The sequence below is a fragment of the Myxocyprinus asiaticus genome, chromosome 32, assembly GCF_019703515.2.
Source record: "Myxocyprinus asiaticus isolate MX2 ecotype Aquarium Trade chromosome 32, UBuf_Myxa_2, whole genome shotgun sequence".
In the NCBI taxonomy this organism is placed as follows: Eukaryota; Metazoa; Chordata; class Actinopteri; order Cypriniformes; family Catostomidae; genus Myxocyprinus; species Myxocyprinus asiaticus.
This window is the reverse complement of record NC_059375.1, coordinates 20,611,996-20,639,714: the sequence shown is the minus strand read 5'-3', so window position 1 is coordinate 20,639,714 and position 27,719 is coordinate 20,611,996. Positions and strand designations below refer to the sequence as shown.

At 37.5% G+C, this 27,719-nt stretch overlaps 2 protein-coding genes across 4 annotated transcripts; both read left to right on the top strand.

The window, feature by feature from the left end:
* Window positions 1–176: 176 nt before the first annotated feature.
* Window positions 177–13,521, top strand: LOC127422895 (probable E3 ubiquitin-protein ligase MGRN1). Of its 3 annotated transcripts, none has more exons than XM_051666723.1 (17): window positions 177–585; window positions 1,683–1,801; window positions 1,905–1,993; window positions 2,335–2,481; window positions 2,954–3,071; window positions 3,726–3,792; window positions 3,894–3,937; window positions 5,745–5,792; window positions 6,035–6,103; window positions 6,240–6,399; window positions 7,117–7,229; window positions 8,158–8,369; window positions 8,475–8,589; window positions 8,973–9,018; window positions 9,289–9,405; window positions 10,956–10,998; window positions 12,707–13,521. In XM_051666723.1, the coding sequence occupies exons 1-16, from the start codon at window positions 498–500 to the stop codon at window positions 10,991–10,993; spliced, it is 1,590 nt and encodes a 529-aa protein (XP_051522683.1). In that variant the 5' UTR covers window positions 177–497; the 3' UTR covers window positions 10,994–10,998; window positions 12,707–13,521. The 3 variants fall into 3 exon arrangements, with proteins under 3 accessions (XP_051522683.1, XP_051522682.1, XP_051522681.1); XM_051666722.1 differs by having other exon boundaries at window positions 9,289–9,452; XM_051666721.1 differs by lacking the exon at window positions 10,956–10,998.
* Window positions 13,522–14,853: 1,332 nt separating this feature from the next.
* Window positions 14,854–20,490, top strand: LOC127422896 (forkhead box protein J1-B-like). The gene is made up of 3 exons (XM_051666724.1): window positions 14,854–15,828; window positions 15,995–16,605; window positions 18,880–20,490. Exons 2-3 carry the CDS (start codon window positions 16,054–16,056, stop codon window positions 19,660–19,662), a joined length of 1,335 nt encoding a protein of 444 aa, XP_051522684.1. The 5' UTR covers window positions 14,854–15,828; window positions 15,995–16,053; the 3' UTR covers window positions 19,663–20,490.
* The last annotated feature ends 7,229 nt before the right edge of the window (window positions 20,491–27,719 follow it).

Below are 27,719 nucleotides of genomic sequence, written 5' to 3'. Positions count from 1 at the left end.
ATGTAATACATTTTTAGAGTTGTGTTACTTTAAGCGCTAAGCAGTGGCGAAATATAGTCTCTATTTAAGCTTTTCATTTAAGCATTCATACTGTGTTTATTTTCGTTTCAGACAGCCGAGACGACCAAGCACATGGAGGTAAGGGTACAAAGGTACTACATTTCCCAGTGTCCTTTGCTCTGTGAAAGAATCTCGCGAGAATATAGGTTCATCAGAGGGGTGCCTTTTCTAAGTCTTGTTTTGTTTTTAGTTATTTTGTCAGCGATTTTACATCGTTTACTTGACGTCTACTACGAGTTAATTAGTCCGTCTGTTTATCATAGGAGTTAAAACGTCGATCCAGAAGTTGGTTTTGTGATCGCAGTAGTTTTATCGTCAGAGATGAGAATGTATCCATAGCGAAGGACGCACATCCAGCTAACTGTAAAAGCTAACAGTCCAAACAAACATTCTGTTATCCACATATATCAGTCATTAACAGCCATTCACATCTAAAAATGGGTTCAATACTTAGCAGGAGAATTGCTGGAGTTGAGGACATCGATATTCAAGCCAATTCTGCGTACCGTTATCCCCCCAAATCAGGTAAAATGTGACTTTAGTAAAAGTGCTCACAAATGTTGGCTTCATAGATAGTCTAATGTAGTTTCAGTTTTTTTTCTCTTACATTCTTGAAATGTTGCTCATTCCTAGTTGTTGTAACTGTTCTAGCACCTTAATTTTCATAGTTTTGTTATGCCGTTTGGTTTCTACTGTTATGTCTTCTGTTAACTGCTACATTTACTGAAAACAGCTGCTCATGTGAATTTGTGCAAAGAAATGTGCTATTCTGATGTCCACATAAAGTGGCAAGAAAAAGTATGTGAACATTTGGAATTACCTACATTTATGTATACATTTGTCTTAAAATCTGGATTGATCTTCCTCTAAGTTACAATAATGAACAAACATAATCCATTTGAACTATTATTGTATTGTTTTTGTACATATTAAATACATCATTCAATCATTCAGTGTAGGTTGGAAATATGTGAACCCCTAGGCTAATGACGTCAACAAAAGCTAATTAGAGTCAGGAGTTGGCAAACCTGGCATCCAATTAATGAAACGAGATTGGAGGTGTGGGTTAGAGCTACTTTGACTTATAAAAAGCACTCAAACATTTTGAAGTACGGTGGAGGGAGCATCATGATTTGGACTGCTTTAGTGCTTCAGGGCCTGGACCACTTGCCATCAGGGAAAAATGAATCCCCAAGTTTATCAAGATATACTACAGGATAATGTCAGGGTGGCTGTGCGCCAGCTGAAGCTCAGTAGAAGTTGGGTAATGTAGCAGGACTATGACCCTAAACATTGATGGAAATCCACTACAGAATGGCTTCAAAAAAAGAAAATCCACCTTTTCCACAGTACTGTGAATGTTTAATGAGATGTTCAATAAAGACATGGAAGATTATAATTGTTTGTGTGTTGTTAGCTGAAGCACATTGTGTTTGTCTATATTTGTGACTTTGATGAAGATGAGATCACATTATATGACCAATTAATGCAGAAAACCAGCTAATTCCAAAGGGTTCACATACTTCCTCTTGCCACTGTAGATGCATTGAATCATCTGCCTGTGCCAACTCAATCTAGTGACCACATCCATCCTAGGTTACTCCTTAATTTCATTATTGCAGGAAATTATTTCACCAGTCATTTTTTCATGGGAGGAGAAAAGTTTGACACGCCCCACCCTGAGGGATACCTTTTTGGAGAAAATATGGATTTAAATTTCCTAGGCAACAGACCTGTGCAGGTGATTAAAACCGAAACCACCTCAAAACTTTCTTGAGTCTGACACCTCATGTCATCCTGACCAAAAGGGTAAACTATTTCTTTTTTCTCCCTGTTTCCCTCAGTTTCCCTATGTGACCCCTGCAACGCATGAGCCTGTGAAGACATTAAGGAGTTTGGTGAACATCAGGAAGGATTCTTTACGTCTTGTGAGGTAGTCTTGACATTGTAGTATTTTGAAAAGTGATTTCTCAAAGGTTGTCTACAAAGAAGTATTTGCATATTAGAATGTTCTTTTCAACATGTCAGGGATTATATCTTCTAGTGAAAGGTTGGCACTTACTAAATGTACTTAATAAAATAATGATCTAATGAAAATGTTTGACCTTAATATTTTTTTATATTTTGTTTATGCAGGCACATTACTGACAACACCCTTTATTCATGATTATGTTTACAATATAGAACTACCTCTAAAACCTAACTGCTTAATTATATGCTGAAATAAAAGTGAAATGAGTGGGATTTTTACAAAATGTACTCTCAATTCTTCAGGTATAAGGATGATTCTGACAGCGCACCAGAGGACACAGGAGATCCAAAAGTCCTTTACAGTGTTGAATTTTGCTTTGATACTGATGCCAGAGTGGCTATTACACTATACTGCCAGGCCTTTGAGGAGTTTGCCAATGGGATGGCAATGTAAGTGTCCACAGAATAGTCTATAGGGTAAAGCTTCTGCAGTAGAATAATAATGTGATGTGTGTTGCTAAATCAGTGTGTTTTCACCAATGCCTGTTGTGTTTACTTTTGGAAATAAGTGCATTTCTTATAGCATACAGGAAGAAGATTAGAAGATACTGTATATATAAACGTGGTAGTCTCAGTTGCTTTCAAAAACCACTTGTGCCATTTGGGCCCAAAGGACCATAACCCATGACATCAAGACAACAGCTCTCTTAATTACCATGGAAACAGTGGTGCAATTAGCGCTTTGTCTTCGCAAAAGAATAAGCGCTTTTCCATTGACCACCATGTGTATCATATATAAATTCAAATGTCACTCCTTGTCTATATGTTTGTGAGAAGTGTTTAAATGAACATTACTATGTAATGTTACCTGCATGTGTGCTGAGACATATTGGTGAAAATCACAAAAAGTTTCTTTTTAAAGATACAGCCCCAAGAGCCCTTCAATGGTGTCTGAGACAGTCCATTATAAGAGAGGGATAAATCAACAATTTTCTCTGCCATCCTTTAAGATTGATTTCACCAAATGGAAGCCTGAAGAGGTGCAATTTTTTTCTACGATTACATTTCTCATTTGTATGTGTGCCATATCATCAAGGATTTTGTGTTGTGATGACTTTATAAAAGAACAATGTTAAAAAAATGAAAATTCTCATCATTTACTTACCTTCATGCCATCCCAGATGTGTATGTCTTTCTTTCTTCTGGTGAACACAAACAAAGATTTTTAGAAGAATATTTCAGCTCTGTAGGTTCATACAATGCAAGTGAATGCTGACCAAAACTTTGAAGCTCCAAAATAACATAAAAGCAGCATAAAAGTAATCCATAAGGCTCCAGTGGTTAAATCCATGTCTTCTGAAGTGATATGATAGGTGTGGGTGAGAAACAGAACACTGGAGTCATATGAATTACTTTTATGCTGCCTTTATGTGCTTTTTGGAGCTTCAAATGTTGGTACATATTTACTTGCATTGTATGGACCAACAGAGCTGAGATATTATACTAAAAAAATCTTCGTTTGTGATCAGAAGAAAGAAAGAAAGTCATATACGTCTAGTATGGCATGAGGGTGAGTAAATGAAAAGAGAATTTTCATTTTTGGGTGAACTATTTGTTTAAGACAGTTTATAAAGTATTGCACAATGTATTTAAAGAATTAAAAATTTTAATTTGAAATCCATATTTTTCTGTAGCTGAATTTTGATCTGGACAGAGGTGTTTTCCCTTTGGTGGTCCAGGCAATAGTGGATGATGGAGATGGTTGGTGGAAAGTGATCATGATTATAAAATCATCATTGGAAAATTTATATAATAACATCTCACACTGTTGTCTCACAAAAACATTTTGTTTTCTGTTACAGATGTCACAGGACATGCACATGTCCTCTTGGCAGCCTTTGAGAGGGTCTGTATCTCTATTTCTTGAGATTTATGTTTTTATTATTTTTAAATACATTATTTTATGTATTTATTTATTTTTGTCAATTTGACAAAGTTCCAGGGGCCGGCTGTACCAGCAGTTAAAATTTAGCCTAGTTGTGGCATAAATGGGCACTATGTCACAATTTATGCACTACTAAATATTTGAGCATTGCCCCATTAAACGTAGTACCATTAAACCTAGAACGTAACACTTTGTATAAACTAAATATTTATGGAAGCCTCCGAACAGAAGTAACGGTTGGATTAAAAAAGCAGACTGATTTAATGACATTAATGAGCTCATGTTTTGAGTGACAGACATCAATCCTTCAGACATATATGACGATGTTGATATTTACACTCGTTTACATTTACGAGAGAGAACATTATTTTAAAAAACATACTACTTAGAGGCTCTTCAGCGTGAAACCGATCTAACCGTGCACTTTCTGGGGTGCAAAACATACAAAATGTATAGGATATTAAAATGAATAATTATATATTTTTCCAGCCTGTTCTATTAGTATTTATTTATTGCCCCTTATTAATTTTAGATACAGTTCCTGAGTATAGTTATTTACGTAGGCAAAATGTACTATTTATTAAATCTACTTTTTTTGTATATTTTAATGGGGATATAATTTATTACAGCAGACAGTTACGTGAACAAAAAATGTTTAAACATCAACCGTAACAAAATAAAACAGAAATGCATGACGTTTTAACACTTCTGTGTTCAAATTTGAAGGCTGCTTACAGGACCAATACAGGTAAACGTCATATTATGTGACTACGCATTACTTTACTGAGAGCTTATGGCATAGTTGCTAGGTCTTGTTTTAAAAATGGGTGGTGCAATCAAATTAAGCACTGACTTAGTTACAAGCTAACTAGTAGTTACTAAGCCCTTAGTGTGAACTTAATTGAGAACTTATGCACAGCTGGTGCAACCCTGCCCAGGGCATTTGGTCACATGTTTTATTTGGTGTTATTTTCAAAATTATATTTGAACTTAATCAATGTAATCAGTTGTCAAAATGACCTGATACCTTTACTGCATTTCAGAGAAATTTATGATGCAGCTCTCAGTTAAATCATTCGTACCATTGAGTCAGTCATTAACCAGACAGGATTTTAAAGAGCATAGAAATGGTCTGAGGTTGCTTTGCAGCCTAAGTAGAAAAGGAAAGTAGACAGAATTATCATAATTTAGACTTAGTGCAAAAGAAAAAATGTCCCTACAGAAAACCTCATGAAGATCTTGGGAGGTTTTCTACAGTTTTTACTAATAGAACATAGACTGATATGAAGAGATTTAAGTAAATATATTTTTTATCAATTTAGGAACTATGAAATACTGCAGCAAATAACTAGAAAATATTTTTGATTTACATTTAGCTTAATTATGGTGTTATATAATGTCTTTTCTGTGCAAAGAAAAGCAGCAAGAATGGATGGTGCAGGTTATAATTTAAACATAATTTTTTTAGCAAGTACTAATTGTATTTATGAAAATATGATTGCTTCAGTAGGCTTCCAACAAGATACAACTGAAAATGTAAACAGCACTCTCAAATTCTTGCTGCACAGAAATTTTTAACTTTACCATCATAAGCAGTAGCATCATCACTATTATTAACAGCACACGACCAAATTACTCTGTCCAGCTGACATAGTGACATTTGACCATGACATATTATATATAATTGGATAATGCTTTCTTTTGAAACCATGCATTTCTTTCTATTTTTATATAATTTATTAAAAAATATGCATTTCCTTATGTGCAGCATGTTGATTGCAGTTTCTCAGTAAAGCCTTTGAAACAGAAGCAAATAGTAAGTATTTTTTGTAAATCATCTTTCTCATTATTGGGTGTGATTTTGAGTCTCAAGAATCTCACTTGCCAATTTATAAATGATTGTGGCTATGTGATTGTGTTGCTTACATAATTAGATCCCTCATTAAATAGACAGAGCTCAAACAGCTGTAAGTCATCCACACTTTAGCACACAGATGGAGTTCCCCATACCAGTAATCCGTATTCTAATGTATTATGCATTTCCTTCTTTTTCTTTAGGTGGACCGTGTCAGCTATCTGCTACAGGAAATTTATGGCATTGAAAACAGGAACAATCAAGAGACAAAGGTAAATCATGTTACCATGCCAGAGTAATCAAACAGCAGCAATTAGGACACACGAGTTGTGACATGCACGATTGGTTCTTGGTAATCCAATATCCATCCTGCCATTTCCTGTCTCTGATTTCACTTTATATTTTCAGTCCACAGAGGATGAGAACAGTGACAACAGCAGCGAGTGTGTGGTCTGTTTATCAGACCTGCGTGACACACTCATTCTCCCTTGCAGGCACCTGTGTCTGTGCAATGCCTGTGCTGACACACTGCGTTACCAGGCCAACAACTGCCCTATCTGCAGACTGCGTAAGTGCTTATTAATCAACGCCTGAGCTTCCTGTTTTGTTCCCCCATTATTATTGAGATTTGTTCTGCTCAGTTTGTAACCTTTCAATTGGGTATGGCCATAAAGATAAAAGGCTGAGTGATCATTTTTACATTTAATATGGATTGAGTAACCATTGCGCTTTCATTCCCTTTTTATTGTTATTAGTGATTGAAGTCACTAAGGCCTATTGCTGATGTTCTCATGCAGTGCAGATTATGTGACTGTGAAGAACAGTGCCATCTGCTGGATATGTCATGTAATAATGCGAATATGCTATATTTAAATTGTCAAAAAGTTTTTTTTCCTTATGGAAAGTAAAGTAATCGACATCAATTCATTGATATTTTAGCTCATTGAATTAGAAAATGTTGTACTTTCTGAGGAACAATCTGTCATAGAGGCACAGAATGTGTTCATGAAAGGTTGAACGCATATTCCTGCTATAGATTTTTAGGAGAAACATGCCAATGAGAAAACACTCTTTAGAGCAGTTTAATTGTGTGAGTGTTCACTGATTTTGCTGCAGCAGTAAGACCAGCTGTGCAAATATTTCCCCATTTTGTTGCCAAAATGAATCTGGCAACATTTAAGTGCATCCATGTGAAGATGGAGCACCTATGGTTGTTTATGCATTCTGCAATTATTTGTATCCTTGTTTCCTCTCTTGACCTTACTTTTTCTTCTAACTTTCCCAGCATTCAGAGCCCTGCTTCAGATCCGAGCTGTTAGAAAGAAAACGGCAGCCACTCTCTCCCCGGTTTCCTTTAGCCCAGTGCTGTCCCAGAGCTCGGACCATACTGAGCATTCGGTAAAAGTCATACACATACTCCATTCCCTAATCTTCTTCTTTTCTACTGTGTTTTTACAATAGTGTTAATTCTGCCAACTGGAATCATGCTGGGCTTGAAACACCAGTACAACTGTTAATGTTTTGCATAAGCTTGTGTGTCAGGTGGGTGTAGCAGGCTTTCAATATCAAATAATGTCCACTATTTACGGTACAGAACTTAAGACTGTTAGAATTTCAAGCAGCCGATCAAACCTGAAATATAAAAGAATGCTCAGTCTTATCAGTGACTATTCAAAAATGAAAATACTCTCTTCATTTACTCACACTCATGCCATCCCAGATGTGTATGATTTTTAGAAGAATATATCAGCTCTGTAGATCCATACAGTGCAAGTCCAAAAAGCATATAAAGGCTGCATAAATGTAATCCATACAACTCCAGTGGTTTAATCCATGTCTTCAGAAGCGTTATAAGTGTGGGTGAGAAACAGATCAATATTTAAATATTTTTTACTATAAATTCTCCTCATTGCCTAGAAGGTGGTGATATGCACCAAGAACGTGAATTATCAAAAACAAAAGAAGAATGTGAAAATGAAAGTTGAGATTTATAGTAAAAAGGATTTAAATATTGATCTGTTTCTCACCCACACCTATCATATTGCTTCTGAAGACATGGATTAAACCACTGGAGTCTTATGGATTACTTTTATGCAATCTTTATATGCTTTTTGGACTTGCATTTTATGGATCTACAGAGCTGAGATATTCTTCTAAAAATCTTCGTTTGTGTTCTGCTGAAGAAAGTCATACACATCTGGGATGACATGAGGGTGAGTACATTATGAGAGAATTTTCATTATTGGGTGTGCCAAATCCTTTAGATTCCATGTGGCTGGAAGCCGTAAGTTAGCTAACTGCGCACTTTGTTCGCTTTGAATCTCAGAATGCTGACAACATTCCTCCTGGCTACGAGCCCATCTCCCTTCTGGAGGCCCTGAACGGAGTGCAGCCCATGTCCCCTTCAATCCCATCAGTGCCTCTCTATGAGGAGATTCAGTTTTCTGGAGAGATGGGTGATCCCCTCAACCTGACAGGGCGTCAGCAGAGCGTAGACACCGCGTCAGTGAAGGGCAAAGGCAGCAAGTCACCAGATGGGTAAGCTCATAGTATATTTATGGATAAAAGTGGTCAAGTAGACTTGGGGTTAGGAATTCAAATAATGCTAGGAGGTTTTCCAGTAATATGTATGATATTTTGCAGGTCTACACGTTCTCCCTCATCCCCCATACAGGAGGAGGAAGATGAGGAGAGGCTGTCGGAGCTATCTGATGCCCAGCCTCGGTCTGTTCTGCCCTGCAGCCTCACTCCTACTGAGGTCAGCCAGTATCACCTCTTTTGCCGCTTATTTGCACTCTTGTAGGGCCTGAAATGATCCCCACTCTGACAAGCCAATCAGTTAATGGTTTTCTTTCAACATAGTGTCCTAAAATTGATGTCAGTTTTTCTAACATAGTTTCATTACTGTTGTTTTCTAAAGGCCCGCATACATACTTATTCCATTTAAATCGAACAAACCGTATTTACATGTTGTGTGTGTGACTCATGGATGAGGTGATTGTGTAATGGGGTAGTTTGAATAGGCTTGTAGGTTTTACCTGGTTGCATGTGATTGAAGAAATGCAAACTAGTGAACAATGTACACAGTTTTATCACTTGCCTTAAGCTGTAAAAATGACTCATCCTCTTTTTCTCCTACAGGAGACAATAGAGGGTGTGTCCGCTAATCCTGGCTTCCCAAATTCAGGTTAGCAAGCTCACTGTCCCAGACCGGCATTGTGGTGATAAATGAAAATCTGTATTAAAATGTAGCATACCTCCTGTCATGGCCAGCTGTAAAAAAAATATTTTGTCAAAGAATGAATGAAGAGTTTGTAAAAAATGTCAGTAATATAGAATATGCTGTGAATATCTGACCTGCATGGTTATGGCCTGTTAGGTTTTGTTTGCAGTGCTGCAGTATTGTAGCACCAGTGATGGAGAAGAAACCATGATGATAATCTCTCCGTGTTGGCAGGTTCAGAGAGCAGATCGCTGGATGTGTCAGTGAGCGAAATCCTGCAGGACTGCCAGAGTGAGCGCAGTAGCCTGAGCCGGACAGAAAGTGACCCCTCAGCAGATCTGGCCCTGCCTGGTGAGCTGCTAACACACACTCAGTACCCCACCATCCTAACAGCCCCAGTAAGTCTCTGAGTGTGCCAAAAGTCATCTGTCCTATTATAAGAACAGTTCCTGATGGGGAGAGTGTCTATATGCCCTGCTAAATTCTTGTGGTGATTTTGAGAAAATGCAAACCTAAAGAGCAAAGTTGGAGCAAGCAAATTTTTCAGCATGTCTGGCAAAACTGATGCTCTGCTGTGTGAACTGTCTCTGTTTGTTTTTGCTGCTGCTTTGCTTAGCAGTTTCTTCCCTTAAACGAAAGCTTCTCTTTAAATGCAATTTTTCCATCTTTATAAGCTTTTATTTTTTTATTTTTTATTTTTTTACTGTTTTCAGTGTTTTTAACACCTTGTGTCGGTAAACTTGACGGTTAAAGTTTCAAGAAAATTCTCACCAAAGTGTATTAGTAAGATGTACTTAATTAATAGGAGTGTTTAATATTTGCTCAGACTATTTGATTTGATTGACTCTTTACTAAATGATGCGATGCAATCTGAAATTTTATCACAACTAGGTTCAGTTATCTTAGTATGATTTATAATTATTTTCAGAAATGCTTAAAGGGATAGTTCACACACAAATGAAAATTCTCTCATCATTTACTCACCCTCATGCCATCCCATATGTTTATGACTTTCTTTCTTCTGCAGAACACACGCAAAGATTTTTAGAAGAATAGTTCAGCTCTGTAGGTCCATACAATACAAGTAAATGGTGACCAGCACTTTGAAGGTCCAAAAATCACACAAAGGCAGCATAAAAGTAATCCATAAGACTGCAGTGGTTTAATCTATATCTTCAGAAGTGATAGGTGTGGGTGAGAAACAGGTCAATATTTAAGTCCTTTTGTTGCTGTAAATCTCCACTTTCACATTCTTTTGTTTTTGGTGATTTGCATTCTTTGAGCATATCGCCACCTTCTTGGCAGAGAGGAGAATTTATAATAAAACAGGATTGATCTGTTTCTTAACCATAGTGATTGCATCACTTCAGAAGACATATATTAAACCACTTGAGTCTTATAGATTACTTTTATGCTGCCTTTATGTGATTTTTGGATCTTGAAAAGTCTGGTCACCATTCAATTGTATTGTATGGACCTACAGAGCTGAAACATTTTTCTAAAAAACTTTGTGTTCAGTAGAAGAAAGAAAGTCATACACATCTGTGATGGCATGAAAGATGATGAGAGAATTTTAATTTTCGGGTGAACTATCCCTTTAATTCTTACTGGAGAGATATTGACAAAACAATATATTCAGAGTAAGAATTGTATTGTGGATAAAAAATGACCATATACCTAATTTCTCAGATATTATTATAGCAATTATAATTGATGATAATAAAAAAAAAAGTCTGTAATTGATGCTTTGAATTTTCATTCTCAGATTTATTTTTAAACTCCTTGTACTAAGACATGTAACTAAGAAGAATATTTCTCAAGCTGTGTGTCTTTTACTGTTTTGTCTTCTAATCCTCCCTCTCTATTACTTTTAACTTTTGCTTTGCTCATAACACACGTAGCGTCTGAGTCGTGGTCCACCGCTGTAGAGGAATGTTGATTCTGGTAGGTCACCTGTGTCATGAAATTCACTCTTCTTCACATTGGTACTCATTTACCATCTTTCTACCAGTTGCTTTCTAAGAGTCACCAAAAAGTCACATACAACACAATTATATAAAAATGTTATGTGTATGTGTGATAACTAAACTCAGCAAAAAAAGAAACGTCCCTTTTTCAGGACACTGTATTTTAAAGATAATTTTGTAAAAATCCAAATAACTTTACGGATCTTTGTAAAAACAATGTTTTCCATGCTTGTTCAGTGAACCATAAACAATTAATGAACATGCACCTGTGGAACGGTCGTTAAGACACTAACAGCTTACAGATGGTAGGCAATTAAGGTCACAGTTATAAAAACTTAGGACACTAAAGAGACCTTTCTACTGACTCTGAAAAACACCAAAAGAAAGATGCCCAGGGTCCCTGCTCATCTGCGTGAACGTGCCTTAGGGATGCTGCATTGAGGCATGAAGACTGCAGATGTGGCCAGGGCAATAAATTACAATGTCCACACTGGGAGACGCCTAAGACAGCGCTACAGGGAGACAAGAAGGACAGCTGATCGTCCTCGCAGTGGCAGACCACGTGTAACAACACCTGCACAGGATCGGTACACCCGAATATCATCTGCAGGACAGGTACAGGATGGCAACAACAACTGCCTGATTTACACCAGGAACGCACAATCCCTCCATCAGTGATCAGACTGTCCGTAACAGGCTGAGAGAGGCTGGACTGAGGGCTTGTAGGCCTGTTAGAAGGCAGGTCCTTACCAGACATCACCGGCAACAACATCGCCTATGGGCACAAACCCACCTTCGCTGGACCAGACAGGACTGGCAAAAAGTGCTCTTCACTGGCAAGTCACGGTTTTGTCTCACCAGGGGTGATGGTTGGACTCGCATTTATCGTCGAAGGAATGAGCGTTACACTGAGGCCTGTACTCTGGAACGGGATCGATTTGGAGGTGGAGGGTCCGTCGTGGTCTGGGGCGGCGTGTCACAGCATCATCGGACTGAGCTTGTCATTGCAGGCAATCTCAACGCTGTGTGTTACAGGGAAGACATCTTCCTCCCTCGTGTGGTACCCTTCCTGCAGGCCCATCCTGACATGACCCTCCAGCATGACAATGCCACCAGCCATACTGCTCCTTCTGTGCATGATTTCCTGCAAGACAGAAATGTCAGTGTTCTGCCATGGCCAGCGAAGAGCCCGGATCTCAATCCCATTGAGCACGTCTGGGACCTGTTGGATCAGAGGGTGAGGGCTAGGGCCGTTCCCCCCAGAAATGTCTGGGAAATTACAAGTGCCTTGTTGGAAAAGTGGGGTAACATCTCACAGCAAGAACTGGTAAATCTGGTGCAGTCCATGAGGAGGAGATGCACTGCAGCTGGTGGCCACACCAGATACTGACTGTTACTTTTGATTTTGACGCCGACGCCCCCCCCCCCTTTGTTCAGGGACACATTATTCCATTTCTGTTAGTCATATGTCTGTGAAACTTGTTCAGTTTATGTCTTAGTTGTTGAATCTTTTTATGTTCATAGAAGTATTTACACATGTTAAGTTTGCTGAAAATAAAAGCAGTTGAAATTGAGAGGACGTTTCTTTTTTGCTGAGTTTAGATCACATTTTGCTCAGTGAAATTGGGTTTTCTGCTGTTTGCAGTTGTTTATTACTCACACCACCTGTTCTTATCCTTTCTCAGGGTCATCAGAGTCCATTGAAAGCCTGAAGAGTCAGAGCACCAGCAGCTCCAGTCACCCCTTGCTCTGCCTCCCCAGCACCCTGCACATTGAAGATGAGCATCTCACTCCATAATAGCTGCTGATTTTGTCAGAGACGCTCTCTCTTTATCTCACTATACAAATCAAACTATTTCAATCCCAACAGATATTGTTCCATGAATGCTACCTTGTCTCAATCAAGATTATAAGCATCAAAATCTTACGTTGAAGTGTCCAAAACATTTGTCTTGAAGTAGATATTTGTAAATGAAACACTACACAGAAATTTAGCTTACTAAAAAAAAAAAAAAAAAAAAAACGAGAGGTTTATAAGACTGTAACACATTTTACCTTCACTGCCCTGGCTTCTTCTTTTTGAAGTATGCAGCTTCATGGTGGTTTATGTCTGTGTACTTGATGTGTTTTATTGTCTTGTATAATCAGCAAATGAACACTAAGTGCATCAGGTAATCAGATTGCTATCTGATACGGACACATAATATAATCATATACTTATCCAGTTAAAGTAATCATATATGTCTGTATCTTATATATTTGTTTTGTGCCTTACAGTAGTGTGGCTGTCCCTTCCTCCTTCCTTTGAAACATACAAAATGGGAAGCTGTAGCACTTAAAGCTTTAATAAGTAGTTCATAGGGGGATTTGCCATCATTTAAAGTGACATATCTGATGCTTTTTAGTGAATTCACTGCTGCTTCTCTATGTCAAGCACCTTTAAAGGTAAAGTATATTTGTATGTCGTTAAATCGTTTTATCATAAAGTGTTGTGCACTAATATGGGTCACTGTGGTTATTTCTCCTAGGGCATAAAATAGTTACAATCATTGGTAATCGTACTGTTCCTGAACAATTATCAATTGCTATCTTTAAAAAAATATGAAAAACAGAAAAACAAAATGACTAAGCCTTCATGATCACTGAAACATGCATAAATAATAATTGCACATGAAGTAAGGGTAGAGAACAGGACTGAAATGATTCATTAGAGGAATATTCTGGGTTCAATACAAGTTTATCTTAATTGACAGCATTTGTGGCATAGGGTACAAGGAGCCGAAAAGGCCCCCCGGGGTAAAAGGCACTTTTGATTTAATTTTCTCCCAAAACACTAAACAGCAGTAGAGACTACCACAGTACTTTCTTTAACAAGTTTGCCACTAGACACTGCAATAAAAAGTCTGATCCATGAGATCATTGTGTGCAATGTCTAAAGTTTGATTTTGAGGTCATTTGATCTAATATTTAATGTTTTTTAAAATGTTGTTAATGAGAATCCCTGAAATTATCACATGTATTTTGAGAAAAAAATACTTCGTCATTTTCAGTCTTGTTCAAGACAATGAAATCAAAAGTATTTTAATAACTGTCCAATAAGTGAAATAATAGTATTTGGGGTTAAAAAAAAAAAAAGGTCCCCCTGTTGGAAGGGCTAAAGGCCCCCATAAAACACAGTTTTTTTTAAATGGGGCAAATAGATTTAAGATTTTTTTTTAAAGTGGGCTCATACTGACTGATCCAATCACAATGGATATTAATTTGTTTAAAGAATACTTGAGATGTTATGAAATGCCAAATGGTATTGAAATTAACAGAAAATGATTGATGTTACAGTGATGTTACAGTGAGGCACTTACAATGGAAGTGAATGGGACCAATTTTTGGAGGGTTTAAAGGCAGAAATGTGAAGCTTATAATTTACAAAAGCACTTATTAATTATTCTCTAATAACTTGTGTATTATTTGAGCTGCAATGATGTTTAAATTGTAGTTTTTAAGGTCATTTTAGGGTTTAGAGCGTTATATCGTGATGGCAATAAAAGTGTAAGATTGGATTTAACTTTACACAGAAAAGTTTAGTAAGTGATTTTATCACACTAAAATCATGTGAGTCTTGTGTCTATACTTTTGAAACTGAGCTTTTTGCATGTTTGCACGCATTGGCCCCATTCACTTCCATTGTAAGTGCCTCACTGTAACCCAGATTTTTGCTTTTTTTAATTTAATTTAATTTTTTTTTTTTTTTAAAGAAAACGAGGGACAAGTCGAAAATGAATTGCATTATGCTGCAGATGCTGTCAAACGAGCTTAAAAAGTCAAGAAACCCAAACCCTTTTTTCCTTTAGGTGTAGAGACCATTTTTACCAGATGGTCGCAGTATATCCTGTGTTTTACAAATACGCTCACTCAAATTTAGTCAAACCTGAAACTGCATGAATGCTGAACATTTTCTTATTACCAAATTATTTCGCCCAAATTCAGGGCTCGACAATCTGTAGACCTGCTGGAATAATGGTTACATGTATCATACTGTGGGTAAACATACACTTGTGCATGTATGCTGTATATATGTGAGGAGGGAAGAGGTGTCCTCAGGCGGGATGAGTGGCGCGCTTCTTTTATTGTGCGTCATTGTTTTCACTTGAGCAATCTCCTGGAGTCTTGACGCGTGCAAACTAGATTACCAACGACTTTTTCAACGACTTACAACAGGCATGTTGCAAACTTAAAAAAACATGTTGATTTCGATGGAAAAGGATCATAATGACATTAAAAAAAAAAAAAAAAACACGGTATCAACAGGTTATAAAAGACTGGGCTCTATTACATCCAAGAAGCGTTTATCCATTCAAGAAACTTTCAAATATTTTAAATACTCACTTAAAACAAACACTAAATGAACAAATGAGTCTATCTGCTGATAGCGCGGATGAGATGTGAGGCTGCAGACACTCCTCGCGCAGGAACAATGACACGTTCAACTCTGCGGCTCTGAGCCAATCAGAGAGCGTCAACATTTAAAGGGCTATTAAGAAACAGCCAAAACCAACTTGTCATTTCTCTCCGATTCACTCGCTTACATCTCTTACTGGGCTTGCCTGGAGACAGTAAATGTGTCTCTACGTAACTTTCTGAGTGGAATGATACTTTACGCAGTATCCTGTTGTATGGATGCGCTTGTTTATCGGCTGCACTTGTTGCGCTGAGACGAACAGCCGAATCTAACGGACTGAGAGATATTCAAAGATCGACGCACCGCTACGGGTCAAACGCTCGAGCTCTGCGGTGTATTTACATTTCGGAGGTCAGTATTTACATTGGGGAATTTAATCAAATGATTACACGCACATATCGCGCATGAATGAGAATAACTATACGCTTATACAAATATTTGCCTCCACTTTTGCGGTGACGTTCTTTTATTATCCGTTTATTTTTAAAGTTTTAAATAATGTGTTTATGTTTTACAGATCTCTCACTTGAACGAAACGAAATAAAAGGGTGATACATACTGTGCGTCGCTTCCAGAATGCCAGTGTTAATGAGTCCCGAGATGGCTGATAAATTCAAAGAGAAATGGATGATGCTTCACCCGGAGGATCAGGACGATGTCGGCGGCTCTGCTCACTTTGACGACAGTCTCACCAGTCTGCACTGGCTGCAGAACTTCTCCATCCTGAGTGCCAACCCGGAGAGGACACCCAGCTCCGGCTGCCACCCGCAACACCTCTTCTACCACAAAAAACAGTTAGGGGGCACCGAGTCACCCTCCAGCCCACCTGCCGGAGACACAGCCGCGACGGGGATGCCACAAACACCTGGGAATCCCACCGCGTCCTGCAGCAGTTTGGCTAATTCATATGCGCACCAACAAGCTGGACAGTACTTAACGGCGCACACAAATCCCTCGGTGGAGATAGACTATAAAACAAACCGCTACGTGAAGCCACCTTATTCATATGCCACTCTCATTTGCATGGCAATGCAAGCTAGCAACAAAACCAAAATCACCCTGTCCGCCATATACAGCTGGATCACGGAGAATTTCTGCTACTACAGATACGCGGAGCCAAGTTGGCAGGTAACATCACCGATCCTTTCAGTGTAAATTACGTTTTACGCATTACGTTAATACAACATCCAGGTCTCAATGGCCTTTAGAGAGAGACATAAAAAGAGCTGCAAGCACAGGTTTAAAGGAAACCTTAAGCATAGGATGCCTTTAACAGAACCTGCGTTCGTGTCTGTCAACAGGGCACCTACTCTACCAAAACACTGAGCCAGACCTGTGCACTCATCTGAGATGTGTTAATATACTTAATGTTAAGATACCCTATGCAGGGTGACTAATGATGGAAGCTGAGACCACTACACCCTAGAGCACTGGGTTTCCTGAGGCCTTGCTCCATAATGAGGGATCCTTAAGGGAACTACTGATCAAATGAAAGCAGGAGCACTGCATTACTCGATAGCTTTACTATACTGACCACATTTCTTCTCCTGTACAAGCAACATTCCCCTCCCCCATTTGTCAGTGAGCTAATGAAATAGGAAACCTCCACCTGCTGCACAAAGGGATTTTATAGGAGCCTTTATGTGTGATCTCTACTTCTGCCACTAGAAGTTCAAGTGCATTTTACTGATAAATGTAACCATAATATTGGTTCCATATTTAAAGGAATATTCCGGGTTCAATACAAGTTAAGCTCAGTCGACAGCATTTGGGGCATAATGTTGATTACCACAAAAATTATTTAGACCCGTCCCTGCTTTTCTTTACAAAAAGCAAAAATCAAGATTATAGTGAAGCACTTACAATGGAAGTCAATGGTGCCAGTTTTAGGAAGGTTTATAGACAGAAATGTGAAGCTATTAAATTTATAAAATCACTTATTAATTATTCTGTTAAAAAAATAGGGATGTCGATTGGTTAAAATTTTTAATAGAATCAATTATATGGTATGCCGATTAGTTAATCGCAATTAATAGCATACATAAATATTTGATGAGAAAGCCCCTCAAATAACAATACTTCAGTATATTAAATAATCATAAATAGTTATTTATAAATAATTATAAATAATATATATATATATATATAATAGAAAATAATAATACAGAAAATTAAAATGCTTTACATTATTTTTGGCACACAAGTGAAGCATTAAACAAAAAGTGGCTTTTGAATGCAATATATTGTTTATTTCCATATTATTGAACATAAGCCTATCACTGGCCTACAATTCACAGCAATCCATTTTGCAATTTAATTCGTCAATCAGTCTGAGATTTATCATAAGGACTGTCTAAGGACGTGCCAGTGTACACGTGCATCAGACGGATGCTTTTGGAGCATTTCGGTTGCATCATAAACATACCATTTTTAGGTCGCTGTGTCAAGTTAAATGATGTTTCAAACTTAGAAAACACGTCTTGAGATCCGTGCCATCGTATTTGCGCTCCATCAAGCTGTGTTTTTACGTAAAAGTGCGTCCTTTTCTTGCGTTGTCTGCTCTAGGTAAGTGTGGTTTGTTATCTGTATGAACTGCACGTTGCCTATACAGCAAGTTTCGCTTACTGCCCCCTGGAGAAAACAGGTGGTACTCCATGCTTGAATTGCTCAGATGGAGGGAATATTCCTTATTATGGTCTGGGGACATGATTAATTGTGTTAAAAAAAATGTACGCGTTATTTTTTATATAATTAATCGCACTGAATTAACGCATTAAATCGACAGCCCTAGTTAAAACGTGTGTATTATTTGAGCTATAAAGTTGTTAAAATCGTTATTTTTGTGGGATTATGGCATTACGCCGTCATGGCAACGAAGTTGTAAAATTGGTTATAACTTTACATAGAAAAGGTTAGTTAGCGATTTTATCACACAAATATCATGTTAGCATGCATATTGGTTTACGTCTTGTAGCTATAATTTTATAACAGTAAGTATTTTAACATTTACAGATTGGCCCCATTCACTTCCATAGTATGTGCTTCACTGTAATATCGATTTTGCTTTTTTTCAAAGAAAAGGAAGGTCAAGTTGAAGTTAATTTTGTGGTAATCAGTATTATGCTACAAATGCTGTCGATTGAGCTTAACTTGTATTGAATCCAGAATGTTCCTTTAAATGGCTCAATTAAATGTGCAGATATAGTTGAAGCACACATAAAATGGGAATCATTTAGATGTATCTGCTTGTATGTGTGCTAATTAAGTTTTACGGTTAGTTTAGAAATTTTCATTCTTAAACTTCTTCTTTGTAGGTTAAAATGCTAAAAATAAAAAACGCTGCCCTCACTCTAGTATTCTTAACTTTTAATTAACAACTGATTTTTCCTTCTTCTCCTTCAGAATTCAATTCGCCACAACTTGTCCCTGAACAAGTGCTTCATGAAGGTGCCCAGGCAGAAGGATGAGCCAGGAAAGGGAGGCTTTTGGCAAATCGACCCCCAGTACGCTGACATGTTTGTCAACGGCGTTTTCAAACGACGGCGAATGCCTGCCACAAACTTCAATACTCAGAGACAGAGCAAAATGTTATCCTCTCCCAGCTATTCTTACGGCTCTCAGTGCAACCATACTGGCCAACAAATGGGAATGGGAAACAAACGCAAGCAGGTCTTCCCCAAACGAGCTGGCAAGATGGCCAGAGACTCCAATTCCCCTCTGTTAACCACAGAGATCAAAACTTCAGATGTACTGAGAGGAGACTTTGACCTGGCCTCTGTTTTTGATGATGTACTTAGTGGGAATGACAGCACTTTTGAGGATCTTGATATCAACACCGCGCTGAGCTCGCTGGGATGTGAGATGGAGGTGTCCACACAGAACCAGCACGGGCCTGGCTGCAGCAACGAGGATGAGCAGGCTTGTGCTTACCTCGAGGGGAATGGCATGATGGGATGCAACATGGAGGACTTTCACCAACAGCACCACCAGCCGGTACAGGCCCATCCACAATATTATGAAGGAATGACTCTGTTCTCAGATCAGGTTCAGCAGCATCAGCAGCACCCCTGGGAGATTAAAGAGGAAGTCCAAGTCATTCCACTTTCCCTGGATCATGGCTATGGCCTCTGTGAGGGATTTTTCTCTGAGATGCAACTATGGGAGAGAGCAGAGTCGTATCTGTGAAGACCACTGAAAACTTTGAATAAATATGCACTGTTTTTGCTGGTCTAAGACCTATTGACTTTTGTTTTGCTACATTAGCATAATGAACTATTGAAGATGTGAAAAGTTATATGTGATTATTCTTTGTACTTCTGTTTAATTTTCTAAAAACCTATACTGATTAATCTATAATCACCCTTGGGTCTTTGAATTCTTGATTCTTTGTTGGGAAATTTTCTTCAGATGCAGATAAAAAAATTATTGTCATGAGACAAATCTAGTTATCTAGGATAGTGACATTTTGTTCCTGCATTGATTAATCAATATAATATTTTCATTTTAGTTGACTTGATATTTTAGGTAATGTCGTTCTTTATGAATCTAACAAAAAGTAAAAAATAAACATAAGTCAGATATTTGAAAGAAAAGGGATGCAACAAGCCAAAGTGCTTCACATACAATTTTTACTGAAAAACAAACCCGCACAAGCACTTTGAAACATTAGCTCAGTTTGTTGCCTGGTGATTTAGCCTAATCATTTATTTTCTCTCTTTTTTGATGATTTTCTTTAAGAGTGAAAAGTCTCCTTCCATAAGTTCTCTCTTATATTTCTAAATGCAATGCTATAGTCTTGGATTTATGATGAATTGTGGGTGACAATGTCACAAGGCAATGACTGTTCTAGAAGTGTACTTGTATCAATTATTTGAGAAATGGACTCTAACATGCAACATAAAGCTAAATAAATTCTGTACTTGAATAAAATGATCAACCATATGAAGAACTGTTTGTCAATCTATTGTTTGATTTTTGCGTATTTAATTTCTTAAACATACACGTTATATAATAAATAAACACTGTTTCTATTACATTTTGTTTGTGTTATTGAAATGAGTTATTTCATTACAAAATTGGTAACACTTTACAATAAGGCTCCATTCCTTTACATTAATGCATCATGAAATTAGTTAAGGTATCATGAATTAACAATGAACAATATATTTTTTTTACAGCATTTATTAATCTTTGTTAAAGGGATAGTTTACCCAAAAATGAAAATTCTCTCATCATTTACTCACCCTCATGCCATCCCAGATGTGAATGACTGTAAATTCTGTTCAAAAGTCTATTATAGGATGTTTAATGGCAGGTTACACTGTGACAACTTACCCCATGCAGAGTGACAACTATTGGTCAACCTGTACTCACTGAATTGTATCTTTTCTCCTGGGAAATAGCAGTGGAAATATTGAATAGTTTTTTGTGACCAATGTGTCTACCAGTATTGGATTTAAGAAAAGTTATTTTTTGTTGGTTTTACAAAGTAATTAGTAGTAGTGTAACACATTACACTTTAAAGAGATAGTTCACCCAAAAATAGAAATGCTCTCATCATTTACTGACCCTCATGCCATCCGGATGTGTATGACTTTCTTTATTCTGCAGAACACAAACAAATATTTTTAGAAGAATATTTCAGCTCTGTAGGTCCACACAATGCAAGTGAATGATGGCCAGAACTTTGAATGTAAAAAATCACATAAAGGCAGCATAAAAGTAATCCATATAGCCCCAGTGGTTAAATCCATATATTCAGAATTTATATGATAGGTGTGGGTGAGAAACAAATCAATATTTAAGTCCTTTTTAACTACAAATTCTCCTCCCTGCCCAGTAGGTCGCGATAAGCACAAATAATGCAAATCACCAAAAACAAAAGAAGAACAATGTAAAAGTGAAAGTGGAGATTTAGAGTAAAAAAGGACTTAAATACTGATCTGTTTCTCACCCACACCTATCATATCGCTTGACAAGATAGATTTAACCACTGGAGTCATATGGATTACTTTTATGCTGCCTTTATGTGATTTTCAAAGTTCTGGTCACCATTCACTTGCATTGTGAAGATCTACAGAGCTGACATTTTCTTCAAAAAATCTGTGTTCAGCAGAAGAAAGAAAGTCATGCACATCTGGGATGGCATGAGGGTGAGTAAATGATGAGAGAATTTTCATTTTTAGGTGAACTATTCCTTTAACAAAAATACATTTGTTCACAGTTCATTTATGTAAGTTCTTAGTGCTTTTATGTTAACATACACAACTTTTTATTTAATTTTTTTCATTTGTTTATGTTATAATTAACATAAATAAATGCTGTAAAAGTATTGTTCATTGTTAGTTTATGTTAACTAAAATTAACAAATGGAACCTTATTGTAAAGTGTTACCACAGTTTTACTGTGCAAGATTCCATATACAAATATATTAGTGATTACAGAGAATAGATTATAAGAATAATCAGCATTCTCTATAGGTATAAAACTATTACTGATACTTATGTTTATTTATTTTTTTGCCTTTAGAAAAATACCTTAAAATCTAACAAAAAGTCACACAAGTTGACATGAAAAGGCAGATGCTACAATAAAGATTTCAGGGACTACACAAAGTGTGTTTTTTATAACATGATATATAACCTATTAATCATTTTAAGGTAAAGAGGTTTCCATCACCTCTGCTAGCTGGACTCAAACATTATTATTATTGTTTCATTTCAATTCCTTCCAAATATGTATCATTAAAATCCATGCTTCCCACCTCAGACACTTAAACAGTGTTTTATTCTGTCCGTGACCTCTCCACGTAGCTGTTTGTGATATATTGTCTGAGCAGTTTGATTACTGACACAGAAAATACAATAAAGACTTGCCCAGACAGGCCCACATTGCTCAAATTGCATTCAGTTTCACTTAAACAAATAACTACAGTACAGTTAAGCTTCACAACAGATGTTTGCTTAGGGTGGCCTTTACTCTTTATGTCAGGATGAGGTGTCAGGGGTCATCAAGCATGTGCAATTTGACAACTGTTGGTATATTACGCTATAATACATTTATTCAAGCATTTGCACAAACACTGACTCTGTCTATGTTCGGAATAGCACTCTACTCTTACCATTGCTGCAGTATGTTATATGTCTACTGTGCAAAGTAAGCAAATTTCTGTATGCATCGAATACCCGGATGACCTATTTGCCGAAATGTGCAGTATACAAGAGACCTTTCTGAATGAAATACTGTATCCCACAAAAATGTGCTTGACTTCACCTTTAATTTCCAGTTTGATGGATGAACTAGATATAAAATCAATCTCTTTCTTAAAACATTATTTGATCTGGCCATTAAATGTTAATTAAACATGCAATGTGATGAGGTCATGTGTCAACAATGTAGCATGCTACTGTTTGAAACATTTGTTGTGGAATAATGCAATTTAACCTTAGAATGCATACAATATGTGGGTCAGAAATTGCCTGGCCATCTACTTTTTGACAATAATTTTTACATGAAGTGGTCTTTTGTTCTGCCACTCCAGGTTTTCCTCAATGAAGGTGTCTTTGACCATGTGAACTGACTTTTTTAACATTTAGCTTCTAAGAGAATTTGCATCACTACCCCTAGGGTGCATATGTGGGTTGTATATGACCCATATCTATTTACTATGTTGTTCAATGCATTTAACACTGGTATTACTCTTGTAATACATAGATTGTTTTTTAGTCTCCATTTGTTATGTAATTAAATATATGCTAAATACAATGTTGATGCTATATTTATTTGTAGTATGCAAGTAGCAAGATGTCATTCAGCCGATGCTTTTATACAAAGTGTGTTACATACCTTTCACAGGTAACAGGGACAGTCCTAATGGAGCAACCCGAGGTTAGATGACTAGTTCACAGCAAGGGCACAATGGCAATACCTCCTGGACTATTTCGTAATGTGTTTGAGCCTGAAACCTTTCTTTATTCAGTATGCCTCACCACTCTGAACTGCAAATAGCAACATAGAGTAATAGAGCAATATAGTGTCATGCAGCAATGTGTCAGTTTAAAAAGAAAAAAAGAGAGAGAGAGAGAGAGAGAGAGATCCTAGTCCATTGTACTTATTGTATGAATTTGTGTGGGTATTTTCAATGTGTGTGAAACTTTTTAGAATTTAATAAAAGAAATATAAATAATTTAAAAATTTAAATAATTAATAAAATGATCATTACAGTTAATTTTTCTTTCAAAAAATACGTTTAAAAAAAATAAGAATGAGCATCTAGATTTAACATGAGTCTTTTTGACCCACTTATGCATTTAACCTTGTGCGCCCCTGTATACACATGCGTGGCACTGTATTTTGGCTTCGGTATACGCAATGCATAATTTAAATTAATTTAAACCAACTGACCTCAGTTCAGGATACTCTGGGCTGTCAGTAAATGGTTAAACTTCCAACGGATGAAGTCATGTGACAAAACAACATGGCACCGATCACAGCGGAGTTTGTCTTTGGAGGAAACGGCAACAAAACTACATCTGTTAAGAATCCTAATTACGTTTTTACATTGAAACCTGTTTGAGTCAAAAGATTGGAGTCTCTAGTTTCATCCGATATGCCATTTTTAAGATTTGAGTGATTTATCATGAAACGCTACACTGCTAAACACAATGTGTTTATAGCACATTTTTTCCTTAGAAATCCTATATTTACTGTGCGTTATCACATTGAGAATCAATGGGTTCATCCAAAAGCTGAAAAATATTGATTTCAAAAGGCTCTTAATGCAGCTAAATGCATTCACTCCTAAATTCCGACCAAAAGTTCCATTTCAAACTGCAGATGATGTTTGGACCACTCAACATGTTTGGCAGACATGGGACAATGGTAATCAGTACAGACTTTCTATAGCTTGGTATTATTTAAAATTTCACAACTTAGTCCCGCTGTCCACATATGTTGCCATCATTTTTTAGGGAAACTATTTGCTCTAGAAGTTTTTTCTTTTGCATGTTTGCGCAACTATTTACAAATCAGAAATGGAAATGGAAAATGTTCACAGCAGTCTCGTTCGCGTCTCAGGAGGTTAAGGGGGTAAGGATGCATATGCATTCAAGGGTTAAAAATAGTAAGCAGTATACAGCATATACTTTATTCAGTATGTAGCAAGCTTGTATTCCATTCTGAACATAGACAATGTTATAGTATAGTTGTGCATTGTCCTTAGTAAATAAAACAATAAAAACAAATGCTTGACAATAGAGTTAATGAAAGTCTCTTTTGAGAACACATTTAAAGAATTTGGCTGTCTATCTTTTGTTTCAAAAGAATATTTGTAAACCGGTGTTCAGATAGAGAAGTCCGTGAGGAGAATGAGAGGAATGCTCTTTTTATTGACTTTTACTTGCTTTCAAGTTAATTTCCTCGCTGTTCCTCCCACCTCGAAAAATCCAGCTGACTTCAATATCTGTGAAAATCCATTGCATTTGAGTGAAAAAAATTTATACTTTCACAAATAAAATCTCTTTTTAATGAAAAAGAAAAAAAGGAAAGGGAGGATTAGTCAATTTCATCGGCTCTGCCTGCTTCTTCTGGAGGTCATGTGTAGAGACCCTTCAGAATCTGTGCAATTCACATTCCTTGAACATCAGCGAGAGGCCGGGATGGTAATTCCGACTAGCTGTTCCCCACAATGCCATGGTCATGGCAAGGGCATACATTCATATAGAGTAACACATCTGTGACCGGTAACAGAATGTGAGTCATCTACACCACAAAAACATGATTTGCAGAGTTCCCTTGTGAAAGTGACAGAGGTGACTTAGTGCTGTGATTGTGGTGTTGGTGGGATGAGAGGGGAGGAGTGTAGGGGAGGTGCCATGTGCTTCTCAGGGGGACGGGTTTTTGTGGAGGAGGGATGGAAGAGCTCCTTGACGCTGGAGATAACATTATCTCCCCAGAGGCAGAGACTCCTGCCTGTATTTACATGGGCAGTGTCGTTGCTCCGGCCCTGCATACGGACCTGTCAGCAGGAACAAGGACAGCTGTCATGGCAGGGCATCGCCACGCTGCTTTATGTCCCCTCGGGCACTGCTGGCAGCCCCTGATTACAGGTGTTGTATGGGCATGTCAGCCAGATCACACAGAGAGATGGCTCAGCCATTCTGCTAAAAAAAAGTCAGCAAAACACTGCCATCAGCACTCAGTGTGTACGTTTTTCACCCTGCAACCCACTTTAGAATCAATTGATGGGATTATTTAAAAAAAATTTATTTAATAAGATGCAACAGAACTGAATAGAAATATAATTGAAATAGAAATACCAAGATGTAAAAGATGGGCTACTACATTTGGTATAAAAGTAGAAAGAGGTAGGCCTATGTGTCTGAATTTGTCTTGCCGACTTGCTTTTAAGTTAATATCCTTGCTGTGCCTGCCTTTCACTTCGGAAAATCCAGTTGACTTAGATATAGATTAAACTCCAATGCATTTTCCTGAAAAAAAAAAAGATACATTTACACAAAATCTTCTTTCAGTGAAATACTCTGCTGTATATTTTTCACCCTGAAACCTGCTTTTCAATCAATTGTTACTAGCGTTATTTAAAACTTATATTTAGCAAGATATTATAGAATCGAATGAAATAAATATAAGCTCCAAGAGGCAATAGTAGACATTCTACTTGTTTACCTTTAGTTGAGGCAAACATGACCTAACACTCTACCGACTTCTCACATTGGCATTCAAGGCAACATTTTATCCTGGGCTTATGCATGAATTCCTTTCATACATTCCATTTTCTTGCAAGGACATTTTTTTTCTGTTAATATCTCTGCATTTTCACAAGTCAAACGATGCAGCCAACTGTGAACTGTGCGAGTCAGTTAGAATGCACAGAACCACAGACTGATTGTGAGTCATTATGCCGAATCTTATTTAAAGCTTTTTTTTAATTTATTTTTTTATTATCCCCTTTTCTTCCCAATTTGGAATGCCCAATTCCCACTACTTAGTAGGTTCTCGTGGTGGTGTGGTTACTCACCTCAATCCGGGTGGCGGAGGACAAGTCTCAGTTGCCTCCGCTTCTGAGACAGTCAATCCGCGCATCTTATCACATGGCTCGTTGTGCATGACACCGCAGAGACTCCCAGCACGTGGAGGCTCATGCTACTCTCCACGATCCATGCACAACTTACCACGCACCCCATTGAGAGCGAGAACCACTAATCGTGACCACGAGGAGGTTACCCCATGTGACTCTACCCTCCCTAGCAACTGGGCCAATTTGGTTGCTTAGGAGACCTGGCTGGAGTCACTCAGCACACCTTGGATTCAAACTCGCAAATCCAGGGGTGGTAGTCAGCGTCAATACACGCTGAGCTACCAGGCCCCTATTTAAAGCTTTTCTTAACCAAACAAACCCTTTCATTCCAGGCTGAATTTGCCAGTGGTCACCAACAAAACAAGTTTAAAGGGCGAAGGTAATAAAATGACTCTTATCTCACAGAACTATAGAGCACAGGTGGGATGATGTTTTCTGATGGCCCTGCTTCAGTGATAATGTGCTCATGTTTAATTGGATTGTGTACATTTTTATGACATGTAGACAGTTTAACGTCTCTTTCCATGTACTGAAGCACACCACATCATAAAAAGCAAGCATAACATTGCTATAAGTGTAAAAAGTTTTAACAGCACCTTTTATAAACTAGTGGTTCTCAACTGGTATGTCGTGACCAAAAAATTTATCACAGGTCTGTTGTTATAGGGTCGCGCGTCCAGCAGCGAAAAACAATGCTAAATGCAAATAATGAAATTCAATTAACCATATAACCATGGATCGTTAGGATGGCAAAATAAGTAAGCTTATCAACTTTAAAAAAGGAGAAAATGTTTCCCATATCTTTTGTTGTTAACAACAATGTGCGTCCACACTGATCAGTGTGTTCAAATTACAAACTCACTTGCCATTTTACAATCAGCTTGTACTTCCAATTGTAATTTGATCTCAAATAAGGCAATTTTGTTACCTTTGTTATCTTTGTTATAAAAGCCAGCTATATTTTTTGCTCCTTGATGTGCTAATTTTATTGATTGTGTTGAAACCCGCAAAAAGATACACATCGCAATAAACCGTGCTACACTGCACTTTTTACATCTCTTTGGGATGAGGTCTTTTCACTGATGTCTGAACGAATGGAGATGCTATTAGGAAACACACTTCAGAGGGTTGAAGAGCCCATTCAGAA